Source organism: Melospiza georgiana, chromosome 1 (assembly GCF_028018845.1).
Source record: "Melospiza georgiana isolate bMelGeo1 chromosome 1, bMelGeo1.pri, whole genome shotgun sequence".
NCBI lineage: Eukaryota > Metazoa > Chordata > Aves > Passeriformes > Passerellidae > Melospiza > Melospiza georgiana.
Window position 1 is genome coordinate 103,062,972 of NC_080430.1, and position 14,711 is coordinate 103,077,682.

Here is a 14,711-nt window from a genome sequence, read left to right on the forward strand (position 1 = left end):
ATCACAACAGCCACATGTTCTGGAAACGTACGTGCAGCCTTGCAGCTGCCTCCCGCTCCTGTTCCAGGCCGACAGCCACTCTGGAAATCGCGGCAGAAGGGCAGCGGCTCTGAACAAAGAGCGGCCAGCCCTGCGGAAGGCAGTCTCTGCACATCCTCCCCTACAGGCAGAGGAGAGGAGAGCCCAGCTCCTGGGCACGCTGGCACCTACACACCATTAACTCGGAGATTCATGGCCCTGCTCAGACTCAAACCGCAGATCCCAAGTGGTTCCCTCCTGCTCTCTAAAGTTACATCTACTTCCTCCAATTTTATTACCACTACTAGTCATAGAGGTTGGGGTCGCTTCTTTTTTCCATTTCCTGCATCCAAAAAAGTTCACTACTTATTATAAATCTAGATGACATGGCTTTTTTTTTTTTTTTGTTCTCCCGAGAGCAGCTTAGTTCTTATAATTTTATACAGCTGCATATTTGCAGCATCTAAGGAACAATTCCTGCTACACTGGAAGAACTTCAGTGCCAGATTCTTCAAGCTTCAAATATTCCAGCAAGTTTCAGTTTAAAATAGTAGAAAAGGTGATTTTTTTCTACTATTATGAAGTCTCCAAAGAGTTACAGAATTCACATCCTTAAGCTGTGTGAAATCTAGCTGTTTTTCAAACTCCCATTGATATCAACTCTCCATTGATTCCAATCGTTTACTCTCATGCCAAAAAAAACACTTTGAAAATCTACCCCAGTGACAAATTAAATATAATTAACATTAATTTTCAAATGGTGGCCCTCAGCAGGACCTGATCAACAACAGAGAAAGCTACCACATATGCATTAATTTCAAGTTTTATTCTTCATGTTGGTGAAACACACAGCCTCAAGAGGCAGCATCTGTAGAGCTGTTGCAAACACATTTTGTACTCTATTACACCACAGATTTGGGAAAAAAAAAAACAAATAAAGCACAGGTTTAACACTGCACTTGATCATCTGACTATTAAGTTACAGATAATTTAGAAATCTTCTGATTTTACATAAACATTGCATCAGCCATTGCTCAGCCTCCATGCACAATTTATTTTTTTATTACAGTCAACACTGGTTTTGGAAACTCTCTTGCTGTAAATGTTATATTTTCCATTTTAGATCACTTAAATGGTATTTACATAAGTGTGCAAATTGCTTTGAAAGATAGAAACAAACACTAACACATAATATACAGACAGTTTCTTCTATAGTTAAACATTTACTAAAAGGCAGTTAACATTCCTAACACACTTTCACTGTCTAAAATAGGAGAATAAGTTATATAAAATAGACCATCTTATTTTCAGATGCTTCCATTTCTGCAGATTTGGTCTTTGCAGCAACATTGCAATTAAAGATTAAGATTCTACTACTAAGAATCAGAAATGTCAATTAATGGCAGCTTAACATGTTTAGTACCAGTCACTTTTGTCTCAGATTTTCCACACTTGGCACAGAACAAAGAAACAACTTGAGGAGGGTGGAAGACAGCTTTGCATTTTTTTTGTCATATGGAAAGTATGTCTTTAAGATGCAACAGAAATTTTAAATTTTCTTTTAAGGGCCTGTTAGTGTTACAAGCACAGTTTAAATAAATCTGAAAATTCTTCCACAGAAGCACACACAGTTCCCAGTTTTCTTATGCACCTCATCATTTCAGATACATGCAACTGTTCACACACACAAAAAGCATACTCCTTGGGCTCACACAATAAAACTGATTTCAGAACTAGAAGGAGCAGGAAATGCTTGAAGAAAACAACTTAGTGTCCCCTGAGTTCCTACATGTGCATTTTTTTCTACCTGTGATGAAGACTCACCATAGTAAGTGTTATGTTCCGCTTGATTTGAATCCAGAAGGCAGAAGTTAAACTCCAGTTAAACTGCAGTGAGTTCCTCCAACAGCAAAAATTCTAGAAGAGTTCTAGAATTCTAGGAAAGTCTTCAAAACCATCTTTCATGTACAATTGCAAGCATTCTCAGAGAAAAGCAACTCACTTCCTAAAATTTTACAGAGCCAAAACTTTTACATACATCATCAGTAACAAAGGGAAATTACCTATCAGATAGCGAAGACCTACAGGTTCATCTTAAATAGCTTTAAAACTCATGGTTATTATTGCACAAGACAAAGACAAAAAACTAGTTTTTGAACACCCATTAAATTGAATAATGTGACCTTCTAATGTGACAGCAAGTTGTACTGCAGTTTGTGCTCCTATCTCAATGTTACTGAGTGCTATTCACCCCAAGCAAAGTGAGCATTAGCACTCTAAAATTTGAACCTCCATCACAATTACGCCTGACACAATTTTGTCACACATGTGGTTGATATTTTTGTTGACATCCAATTCTTTAATATGGCAGAAACTATCTCACCACTTTAGACTGTGCTTTTGGTCTCTTGTTTACAGATCTTTGGGCATCACATACAAATCCCTGCTGGATTCCAAGTGGCATCACCCTAGTGCAGACCTTGCTTAGGTCCTGCTGAAAAAACAAGCCACAGGTTCAACTTCTAGACTCAACAACTTTTAAGCATAAAATGGTGAAAAAAATTCAGGACACTAATGAAGCTTGCAAAACATACGATGACTTGAAACCAAATATAAATAGGATGCATTAAAATTTGGTTACCTTGGATTCTAAGCAAGTTTGAAAAATGTTACTTATAGGAGACACCTGTTCAATGTTTTGAAAATATGAAAGAATCAAATGTCTTCATACATGCTAATGTATGAAGACATTTGATTCTTTCATATTTTCAGCATACTGATTAGCTAATAAATACCTAGGACACTTATGAACTCAAACATATCATTGAAACATTCCATGTAAGTTTTTGTTAAACATTTGTCTTCAGAAGTTTATATTCAGTGCACGTTACCTGCTAACTTCAGTTTCCTTTTTTGGTTATGGCATGCTTCAAAAACACTGCTAAGAATGGTTGTTCACTTCTTCCTTTTCTAAGGTGCACATTACAAACACTATGGACACATTTATTTCCAAGTTCTTTTAAGCTTGCAAGATAACTTCAAACTAGTTGACTTTGTGTTTTTCATACTCATATGGATACTGTAAAAATAAGGTATTAAAATAATATTCCCCAGTGCAGTAAAAACATGTTGAAAACAAACTGAATGCTCCCCCTAGTGCTTACACAAGTAAAAATCCTGCCTGGCACAGTCTGCCTCAAATGGCCTTAAACAGGAGATAAACAGCCAGATGAATGATGATACATTTAACTCTGAAGACAACTGCAAACATCTTACTGGGACCAGAAGTGTCAGTTGTTGAAATCCAGCATTTAAAATTTTGTACTACTCCCTCTCCAGTGCTTCTGAAGTTTTGGTTTCTTTTAAACTGTGCTTTTAGTAAAACTCTCCTCAATTTTTCCCATCAGCTGAAGGCAGGGCCCTAAGGAAGCTCCTGCCAGGTAAGAGATGAAGTCAGTCCAAAGATGTTTCAGGATGATGGGTACAATCATGCTTTTTCTCCTGCACTGCACCCAGAAGCTGCCAAGTTAATATTAGGATTCCCATATCACAATTGCAATGAAGCTCTGGTAAATCTGGTACCTTTGGATATGCTCAGCATCACAAGTCAGTCAGATATGACAACCTAGTCTTTAGCTAGCACAGTCCACCAGAATATTCATCCTCTTCCTCATCAGCATGGGAGCCCGCTGCAGCTGGTCCTCTGGCTTTGTCTTGGGCAGCGTTTGGCGATTTCTTCTTCATTCCACCTCCTGGGACCACCAAGGTAAGACCAAGCTTGGCATACTGACAATAAAAGGCAAGTTTAATTTCTGTACTATCACAGAATTGACTGATGCTCACAATAAGCAAGCAGGCAACATGTAGTACAAAAACAGGGTGATGATGCTCTCAGCTTGGAATAGACATAACATTGGTCCAATTTTCTCTTTCTCAAATACTCTGAGAATGGGATATAAGATCTGTATTGATGCTGCTTATTATCAAATAAATTTGCCACATTTTGAATCTCCTTCAACCTCCTCTGGTTCAAGCTTTATGTAGAAAAGAAATAATTCTGTATGTAGCTTTTCATACATTATCTACTATTAGATCATGTAAACAGTTTTACAAGTGTTGTTCAGCAAGACTAGTAATTCAATTTTTACTATTCAATGAAGTGAAATTAGCCAATACTGCTACAGGGTTTGGTACGGATGGATGTTTCCATTACTTCACACCTTTTTTATCTTATACTTCCTACAATTTACAAATTCAATTAAATAAAAAGTGGTGGGGAAAGAGACACAACTACTGGTTCCAAATTCAAAATGAGTTCCTGAATGAGTACCTTACTAAGAATAAGTAATGGAAAAAATCATTCAATTATGCCATCCTGTATGCATCCTCCTCTGTTCATATTTATGCATATTCATCTGCTGCAAGGTATTTCTGAGAAAAAGCAGAAGCAGCAGACTGTTCTTGCTCTTATGGAAGCAAACAGAAGAGGCCTGAATTTTGGTCTACTCATTGAACAAATTAAGCAAATCCTTAACAATCTGTTCTTTCACATAACTCTCTGCACCATCTGAAAGGTAGGCAGCACCATCACTGGCAGGCAAAGTAAAAGAATGCAGGAAGCTCACAACCAAAGGGCAGCATGACAGGAAGTCACAATAAATGCACAGACTGTGCTCTTATTTTCCTCCACTAGGAAAAAATCCCCACCCTCTCAACCTGAAAAAATCCCCCAATCACAGGATCTGTCTACTTACATCATTATCCATGTATTTGAAGAGTGGAGAATTACAGACTTCAGAAACTTGATCCTGATCTTGCTGATCATACCCTTCTAAAAGTTGCTCCAGTGCTGCACAGTCTTCACTTCCATTAAATCCTGGTATACTGAAGGAAATTAAGAGTTGATTTCTTTAGGTACATGAATCATATTCATAAAAATTAAACTTTAAGTAATATTAGTTTGCACAATGCAAATAAGGCCACAATCATAGTTAAGACGAAACAAGAATATTTGATTTTTATTTTTTTTCCTGATAAGTCAATAAACTCTTTCTCCACTTCACATACAAAAATAATTCTGTCATGAGTTTCTGTAAATAAAATTTGAGATCTGGAAAACATAAGCAAGATGTTTAAAGACTGACCTTGAAAGATTATTTCTAAAGGTAAAGTACTACAATTTAACTTATACATATGTTCACTTCACTAAAAACACAGTTTAAGTAAAAACATGTTGTTTTGAGATTTTGCTACTGAAGTTCCAATGAAAGTAGAAATGAAGAACTGCCAGGGTTAAACACTAATCCATATTTTGACACCAAAATTTTCTCCTGTAACGTGGCAAGAACTTTTGATTTCCATCTCATTTCCCCTATCACACATAACTAGTTCTTTATGACTCTGTATTTTAGGTTTGTTAAGAAGAATCACTGTAGCCACTATAGCTAAATTGTTATGTGTGAAAAAGATTCCTGATAGCCATACACAAGGGGACATTATTATTGTATTGTAAGTCAACAGAAGTGCAGGTTGAAAATTTATGAAAGAAAAATGTCAAGCAAGATAGATCTACACTAGTGAAACAATCAGTTTAAAATCATAGGACACAAAGTAGACTTACCTGTAGCTTTCCCTCACACATCTTTCTGCAGCAACATAATCATTTCTATGAAGATGAACTAAGACTTGAGCAATAGTTTTCTAAACAAAAAAAATAAAAACAAGCCTTACGATTCTTTAGAAATTACCAATAAAATACGAGAAAAATAGTAGACTGTTAATATCTAGTATGAGAAAGGTCATTACAATCCACAACCATCCTAAGATACTGACACAACAACTGAGTCAGAACAATCTAGTGAAAAAGCAGAAAGCCATAACCTCAGCTGGTATGAAATAGGTTATGTTCTATAACATTTTAATGGATTGCTGTCCCAAGTAACAGTTTTTGTAGTTTGTTTTATTGATAACATCTTTATTTTTTATGTGTTGTTTAGTTTTGACAGTTCCTGTAGATAATGGCATCTTAAAACTTACAAAAGCACAGCTGAAGTTTGGGGAAACACCACTACCACAAACTCTCATCATTCAGCAAGGAACTTATTGTTGAATCAAGAGGTGCCCATCATCTGTCAGATGTCAGTAACAACAAAAATTAAAAAATTGAAATGTATTATCAAAAGTTCTCTCTTAGACTTTACCTTATAGCAAGTGGGGTAGTTCTCAATTTCCTTATAAATACTTTTTTCCTTTTGAAGAGACAGTGCAGCCTCATCTAATCTAAAAACCAAAAAAACAGGAGTATCAGTGCCAGGAATACAACACAGTGAACCCAAGGCTAATTACAAAGTGTTTAATTAATACAGTGGCAAGTCTACTTGAATAAACAGCAACACAACTAAAAATCAGCAGTAGATTTTACTAACAGATAAGGTAAATATATAGTCAGCAATTCCTTTTGTCTACGTGCTAGGAACACCTCTGGTATTTATTCAGAGAAACCTTGGTTTTTGTAACACCGTACAAGACAAATGCTTTGTTATACACACTAACACATTTCTGTATGTCCTGAGGTTACTATAAGCTACCAGTAAGTCAGATATCCATACCAGTAAGTCAGATATCCATGAACTAGCAATATTGTTCTTAAAGGACTTAAGTGTTTCAGTGAAGGAAGTCTAAGATGAATGGAAGGTCAAATTTGGTATAAGTAATTTACAACTAAACTTGTCTCACTGAGACTCCAATATTCACTTTTCTTCAAGAAGTCCAGAACCAGACCACTGCAGATTTCATTCTTCAGGTCAGTCCTAATTCCTCTGCTTTATATCCCACAGCTATAGAAGATTTTCAAGTACTTTCTACATATTAATGTTGGAAAAAAAAACCCAAAAAATCCTGAAGTAGTTTAAGAATTAATGAAAACTGGTGTTTTCACAGAGCAAAAGTCTTTCAGCTCACATTCTCCCAGCCCAGAACAGAACATCAGGTGGTTCCTGGATGAATATGGCATATCTCACAGAAACTGGACCTTAGTTTGAAGTGAGTCTCAAATAAGAATAAATAGTACATAAAAAACCAAACAACACCAAGACAAAAAAACCCACAATCAAAATCACATTTTAAGATTCAAAAACATTAGAAGAAGATAAAGGGATAAAGCTATACCTGCGTCCTCTGACCAGAAGTCTTGATGCCTTCCCTAGCATTTCTAACGCCTGCCGTAAACGTTCTTCATTCTAGAGAAGAAAAAAAAGAATTCAGACATTCTTATTTCACTTGCACAGAATAAAGACCACTAGACCTTAATCTAAGTGTGTCACCTGTAACCTAGAATAACTGTTAGCTATTAGATCAGCAATTCATACACTCAAGGGAAACATAAAGTGTATTGGTGCTCCACAGCCAGCTACTGTATGGATCTGCTCAGCAGAGGAATGTCAATGCAAATTTGCTAATCTGAAAAACCCACAATAACTGACAATAGAAAATTACATAAAAGCCACTTGTAAAAAGGCAAATCACTCTCTCATGTAATGGGTGGAGCATCAAGCAAAATCTATCCTTCTGTGCCTTCAGGGATTTCAAATTATTTTGGGTTCAAGTACTCATCAGCAGATATGTACTCTACCCTCTGTTCTGCCCAAGAGGCAGAACACTTGAACTACAAAATTCAGATTCTGTCAAGTCCTAAACTGAGAAAAAGGCAAAGCAAACTGACTCCTAACTTTTGTCATCTCCTTCTCTAGAGCATGAGAAGTCTTCAGCTTCATTACTCAGCCACTGATATAAAATGAAGGAAACGTAATTTAGAACCTAATCTTAGGCTTCTTCTTTACTTTATAGCTGAAAGAAAATAACTCAGCAAACTAAAAACACAAATAAAAATCCCCCACTTACTTCAAACACTGATGCTGCTTGCTGATAGAGCTGCACAGCCTTCTCTGGACTCACATTTTCTATTAACCTGTAATAAACATCAATACTTTCTCTTTAGATGAAAGAAAAATATTTTTTACCTGAAAGCATCAAAAAGACATAGAAGAAAAGCACAGACATACCCATGCCCTGCACAGATTCTAGCCACCAATAAGTCAGACTCACTTTCCAGCCCGTTCCAGGGCAATGGCTGCTGTGTCTGGTGTCCCATTCTCCAGGTACATCATACTGGCTTTCTCGATCAGCTGAACTGCTTCAGGGAGCCTCTGCATCTCCTGCAAGGCAACAGCCACAGGAACACTGCTGTCAGGAAAGGAGTTCACATGCAAGGACACAAATCAAAGCAAATTGCAATAACTTCTTTATTAAGATTCTAATTTTTATTTACAAACTTGTAGGGCTAGTGAAAGTTAACCACCAACTCTATAAAATTCACTTTTAAGTACTAAACTTTTCTGTAAGTCACGAGTTCGTGGTAGTTTAGAGTAAAAGCAGCACCACTCTTCTGTTACCCTCTGACATGAGGAACTCTTCTTTTCTTTTACAAAAGAAAAACTATTTTTTACCCCAAATACAAATGTTGCTTTTCTAATCTACTGAAGGCAGAGATGGGGACTATAAGTCAACAAAAAATTTCACTTCAATATGCAATTTGCTTACATATATTTGTAAAACAGTACACTGCACAATATTTGTCATTATAAAATAGAACTTAAAAATAAAAACTAGTAAATGAGAATACCTTTAGCATCATGCCAGCTTGTTCATAAGCTCTGAAAAAAAAAAATGTACAAATTGGTCAGAGATGGTGTATTACAACAAGCTGTAGTTATGAAGAAAAAGTTAACATGCACTGACTATCGAACATCTTCACAGTTAATATTTAATGCTTTGAAGATGTTTCAAGTGTTTTATTTAAGGGCACAGCATACATGTAACTTTATCTTCAAAATTCAACCACACTTCCCAGTAAAAACCTATTCTAACCCAATCCCCAGGCAATATTTGGATTATTGTCATCTCTGAAATACTCTTTAATTAAAAATTTCTTAATTAGCTCAGCAGTGCAGAACTCCAAAATTACAAGAAGTTCATCTAAGAAAAAAAATTTGCTAGCAAAGGTGCTAAAGAATGTCAAAATCATAATTTCTTCAGGTGGCCATTACATGTTTTCAAACTTTCCTAGCTCACACTTCCATTGAACTAATTATGAAACAGCAAAATTACTTGAATCAAAACACTTACTATGAGATCAAAATGTACTGTATGTTAAAAAATCTGTTTCATATTACTTAGCATGTCTGTACTTACTTGGCAGCATGAAAGAGACTAGACATGAAATTGCTGAAGTCAAGGACAAAAGCCACAAAAACATAATGCAGCAAAAATATCAATGTATAAGATCTTACACAACTACTAATTTCAAAGCAAGGAACCCCATAAAGACAAATCAAACCTACTACAACTACAGGCAAGTTGTCAAAAATAAATAATTCCAAGGACAGAATAAATGCAATATACCAATGTATAACTACATAAAAAGTTGTAAAAAGCGCACTTACTTAAAATATGTTCCTGCTTACTAAACAGCACTACAAGTACTGTAATAATGTCAGAGCTTCATTAAGTTTATACCATGCATTAATAGATAATTAAAAACCAATTAAATTTCTGAAGCAGTACCTTGGTATCTCAGGCACCTATCAGCTGTTATTTGGGACAACACTAACTTTCTCACCAACAGCTCTTCAGCTTTCTCACCCAGAGCACACAGGAACAGACTTTTAAAAAGCAATTCTGTTACACTGCCAAATGTGCAAATGTATTAAATAACCTGCTACCAACCCCCATTACTCCAATCTAAGTAGCAACTAGTCAGCTTCTGGGAAAGAAAGAACCTCAGTCAGTGAAAAGATACGCTTTATTGTTTTCATGTGCCTCAGCTTCCCGTAAACAGGCTTCCCTGGCCTGGTCAAACTGCTTGGCATTCTTAAAAGCAACAGCTGCAAAAAAGCAAATAAAGATTTTATTTACAACTTGACATTGTATTAATTTTTACCACTGCTGCTCAAGAGTTTAGCTACGTAGAGATGCAAACAGGCTCTTTAAATGCATGGTTACAATTTACCAACCTCTTCCCAAAAATCCCAGACAGTTCTCCTTGTTTCATTAGTTACTAGTTACCATTAAAGACATTTATTATCAACACCACTTCCATACCACCACAGTATCATACACAACTCTCAATGTGTTTAACTGGACTTTGAGAGTCACTCATGCTGGATTTTAATTACAGACATGGAGAAATGCATATTTATATCATTTTAATCATTAGAAGTTATACAAGGTCAGAAATGTGCCACCAACAAAGGTAGCATATAACTTCATCAGCACAATAATGTCAGGGTACAAATATATATTTCTATCTTGTTTAACTAATAAAATATAAAGTAAGATTTAAAATAAATTTCAATTTATAAATTCTCCACTTGTTCTTCCAAGTTTGTATCTTCAGTCTTAGGTGAATAAGCAAGAATGTCTAGAGTAAAAAGCCAAAAGACCACGACAAATTACTACCATGAGAAAGAAGAAAAAGCTTAAGAACAAAAATAAATCAACAAGTAAGGATTTTATACTCAATGTGTCACTTGGCAGTGGAAAAAGGGAGGGACAAGACCTTACTGTGCCTGAAAAAAAACCCCAAGCTGGCAGCATCTCACCTTACTGAGACAGTCTTCGACAGGACATATTTCATAAGATGATGATAAAGCAAAATTTTAAAACCAGCTTGAATGTCTGTTGTTTTGTAGATAAAGTCACAGGATTTGGGGGTGGACAAGTGAAAGAAGGAAAGAAAGCTTTATTTTTGTCACATATAGCAATACAAAAAATAGAAGTTGTAAGCTTGAAAAAAAAATTGGTTTTGGAGACTGTTCTAGATCTCCAAAAACAACCTGAAATTTATTTTACAGTGCTACCAAGAGGATCTCTTGTTGCTTCATCTTACATTTAGTCTTCACAACAGTTTTACTTACACAGTAATGCAGTAAAAATACATAAAACATTATAGGGGACTAAGCTTGATGAATACTTTGAAATATATATGGCCATATTTACTGCCACATACCTGCCTTCCCATATTCAGTAGCTGCACTGTCATAATCTGGTTTCCACTTTAAGAATCCAGTTTTCAGGCTAAAACACAAGAAACAATTAGTAAAGATATTATGTTTTACTATCAAGGCACTTCAGATACTTTTCAAACTTTAGAACAGCCCTGGAAATGAGCAATTACCTATGTGCCAATACTATGGTGGCATCGCTACTGTAAAAACAAATGCCAGCACTGTTAAGAATTGCATAAAGCATTGCAATTATCTCCCATAGTTACAACTCTCACCCTAACATGCTCCTACTGTTCCCAGAGAGTCTTCCCAAGTCCATCTTCTCAGCAGAAGAAAAATACTTCCTCCTACACCAACATGATATCTCCAGATTTCTCATACCACGACACCTGACAATATTTTTTTCACACATCAGGAAGTTTCCAGCATTCCTTTACAGGATTGGTTTTTTTGCTTCTGAGAATTATCAATGATTCTCCAATGCATACACAAATAAAAGAATTTATTTACCAACACAAAGACTCACATGTCATTTATATGTCTAAAATAGATCACAACACTAAAAGGTACCACACATAAATACATAGGGAAATAAATACAATGGGCATAAATACATAGGGAAAAATGAACATTGGAAAATTAGGTGAGTCATTAGGCAATTTGGAATTCAATATGCTGGCTTCCTCATTTTTAAAAGAAATTAAAATATTACCATAACTTTACAGTCTGCTTACATGTTTGTTATAGGCCAACACATCAGATGCAATACATTCTTTACTTGGCAAAACAGTTGTATGTGGATACTAAGGTGATCTTGTTGTCCTACTTGGATGACAACCAGAGTGTGTAACTCTAACACAAGCCTTTATACTGTGTTATTTTTATCACAGTCAGAGTCCCAAACGCATCAAACTGAAATACACAATGCACTCAATCTACACACAATTTAAGGTCTTAGTGCCTTTTATTTTAAGTGCTCTCCAGATAAGCTTAAAATTAATTCTGCAGGAGGGCACTTTCAATCAAGTAACTTGAGTAAGATATGCTGGGTTTTTTCGATTTCAAAGTTTTCCCTCTAAGCCAATTTATACATTTGATCTATGATTTCCAGAGGGCCTCTCACTACTCTTCCTAGAAGTACGGCATCCTTGGATTAGTCAGCTCTGTTACATGTATACCATACACTGCAATTCAGCAAAATGGCTATATTCAGTGTTAAAATGCACAGTTACAGACTATCATAGATGTTAAGCTCTCCGAGACAAACGGAAGTACAGGCCTTTGAAGCCACCTGAGAAGCACCAATCACGCATTTCTCACAGACAGGAAACAAACACACACCACCTCAGCAAAGTCAAGCCCTTTTATCTAACATAGTCTCCATATCTCTTTTCTCCCACTTGACTCTAGCCTTAAGATGTGCCAGGGGAGATTTAGGATGGACATCTAGAAAAAAGAAAAAGATTTAGGATGGACATTTGGAAGAAATTCTTCACAGAAAGGGTTATTAGATATTGGAGTGGGCTGCCCAGGAGGTGATAGACTCAACCATCCCCAGAGGTGTTTAAGGAAAGACTGGATATGGCACTCGGTGTCCTGGTCTAGTTGACAGAGTGGTGTTGTGTCACGGGTTGGATACGATCATCTCAGACACCTTTTCCAACCTGATTCTGTGACTTGTCTTCCTCCCACTGACTTTAGCCGAAGGGCAGAAGTGACAGCCCTCGCTTTGCCGTCAGGGTCGGAGCAACAGAGGCCACAAGGCCCTAAAGGAAACTGCTCGGGCTCCAGGCCTCTGAGCCGCTCGGCCTCACCGACCGCACTGTTTGGTCTTAGGGCCGCTGTACCGTCCCTGTTCGGGGCAGCAGGCCCTCCAGAGCACCCAGCCCCGTAGGGAGGCTCCCCTCAGGCAGAGGAGGGGTGGAGCAGCCATGCCCCCCATCCCTCCGCGCCGGCCCCCGCGGCCCCGCCACCTCCCTCCCCTTCTCCCGAAGTGCGGCCGCCTGCCACACGGAGTCTCCTCAGCCCCCCTGCCCGGCCAGGAGGGGACACGCCGCCTCCATGGGGCAGGAGCGCCGGGCGGCCCGGACAGCGCGGGTGCCGAGCTGGCAGCTGCTTGGCAGCGGCTCACCAGCTCCCCCCAGCCCGCACCCTCCGCCCCGCTGCCCTCCGCTCACTATTTCTCCGCTTTCGCGATGTGCTCCAGCGCCTCGTTAATCTTCTGCGCCGCCATCTCGCCAGCGCGGCGGGCCGGGTTCGGCCACGCTCCTCCGCCTCCCTGCGCTGCGGCTACGGAACGGCGCAGGGATCACGGGCACCGGGAGGAGCGGCCCGGGCCCCGCCTGCTCCCCGCGCCTGCGCCAGGACCGCGGCCGGAGTGCCCCGAGTGCCCGGAGCGCCGCGAGTGTCCCGCAGTGCCCCGAGTGCCCGGAGCGTCCCGAGTGCCCCGGAGTGCCCCGGAGTGCCCGAGTGCCGGGAGCGCCCCGAGTGCCCGGAGCTCTCCGAGTGCCCCGGAGTGTCCGAGTGCCGGGAGTGCCGCGGGCCGGCCCTGGGCGCGGAGCCGCCGGCGTGGCCTGTGTGGGCAGGGGTGCCCAGCGCTGGGCTGTGCCGCGCTCTGGGGGCGACGAGCGCCTCTTGTGCACAGCCCCGTCCTGTGCTAGGCCGACAGAAGGGTTTTAAAATACAGAGTCACACAGAATCCCAAAATCGTTAGGCTTGGAAGGAACCTCTGGAGATCATCTGCTCCACGCGTCCTACCAAGCAGGGTCACCTAGAGTAGGTGACGCAGGAACGCGTCCACATGGGGTTTGAATGTCTCCAGAGGGAGGCTCTACGACCACCCTGGGCAGCCTGCTCCAGCGCTCTGCCACCCTCAGTGGCAGTTCTTCCTCATGCTGAGGTGAAACTCCCTGCATTTTCTTTTGTGACCATTGCTCCTTGTCCTGTCACTAAACACCACAAAAAGGAGCCTGGCACCATCCTCTTGACACCCTCCTTTGAGACATTTATATGTATTCATGGGATATATATATACCCTCTGCAGTAGCGCCTTGTCTTTCCTGTACTGAGGAGCCCAGAACTGGACACAGCCCAGAACAGCAGTGAGCAAGACCCGCGTTTCCCAGGGTTTTTAAAAGGAGGCCAGTTTTTTATCAGTGCACAACTCAGAGGCCAAAATCTGAGCAACACTGCATGCCCTGCCTTCAGGAAGCCTCCAGACGCAGCTCTGCTGAGGCATGACCTTCTGACTCAGTGTTGGTGAAAACAAGAGGGTGTCTCCAGCTGGGCTGGCACAGAGATCTGATGCAGAAGGTGTAAGTGGTGGCTGAGCACACCAGAGTTGCTGACACAGGCCACACAATCATGCAAGATACCCAAATTATACACTCAGTAATTAAGTCAAAAATGCTAAAGTCTCTGTCTTTATGTCAGTTCATTGTTTATGTCTTTATGTCTATGTTTATGTTTATGACTTTATGTCAGTCAAAGCGCATATGTCCAGCTTCCTTGACGACTTAGTTTGTTTTGTTAACGTGAAACAACCCTGAGGAAAAGAAGATCAGTCATGGAGCCCAGGAAGGTATTTTTTTCTCCAATCTTGGACATCATTATTGTATTCCAATCTGAATA

At 39.4% G+C, this 14,711-nt stretch overlaps 1 protein-coding gene across 1 annotated transcript; it reads right to left on the reverse strand.

Annotated features, from left to right (window-relative positions):
- Positions 1 to 825: 825 nt before the first annotated feature.
- On the reverse strand, positions 826 to 13,405 carry NAPG (NSF attachment protein gamma). The gene is made up of 12 exons (XM_058035619.1): positions 13,259 to 13,405; positions 11,084 to 11,151; positions 9,875 to 9,959; positions 9,268 to 9,285; positions 8,699 to 8,729; positions 8,122 to 8,231; positions 7,918 to 7,984; positions 7,186 to 7,256; positions 6,219 to 6,297; positions 5,639 to 5,718; positions 4,773 to 4,902; positions 826 to 3,804 (listed from the first exon to the last, which is right to left on the reverse strand). The coding sequence occupies exons 1-12, from the start codon at positions 13,312 to 13,314 to the stop codon at positions 3,655 to 3,657; spliced, it is 945 nt and encodes a 314-aa protein (XP_057891602.1). The 5' UTR covers positions 13,315 to 13,405; the 3' UTR covers positions 826 to 3,654.
- Positions 13,406 to 14,711: the final 1,306 nt, after the last annotated feature.

Coding starts and splice junctions, on each gene's coding strand:
- NAPG (XM_058035619.1), bottom strand. CDS start 13,314: ATGGCGGCGCAGAAGATTAACGAGGCGCTGGAGCACATCGCGAAAGCG. Junction 5,719..6,218: donor ACTACCCCACTTGCTATAAG/GTAAAGTCTAAG, acceptor TTTTTTGTTTAG/AAAACTATTGCTCAAGTCTT. Junction 3,805..4,772: donor TCAAATACATGGATAATGAT/GTAAGTAGACAG, acceptor TTTTATTGTCAG/TATGCCAAGCTTGGTCTTAC.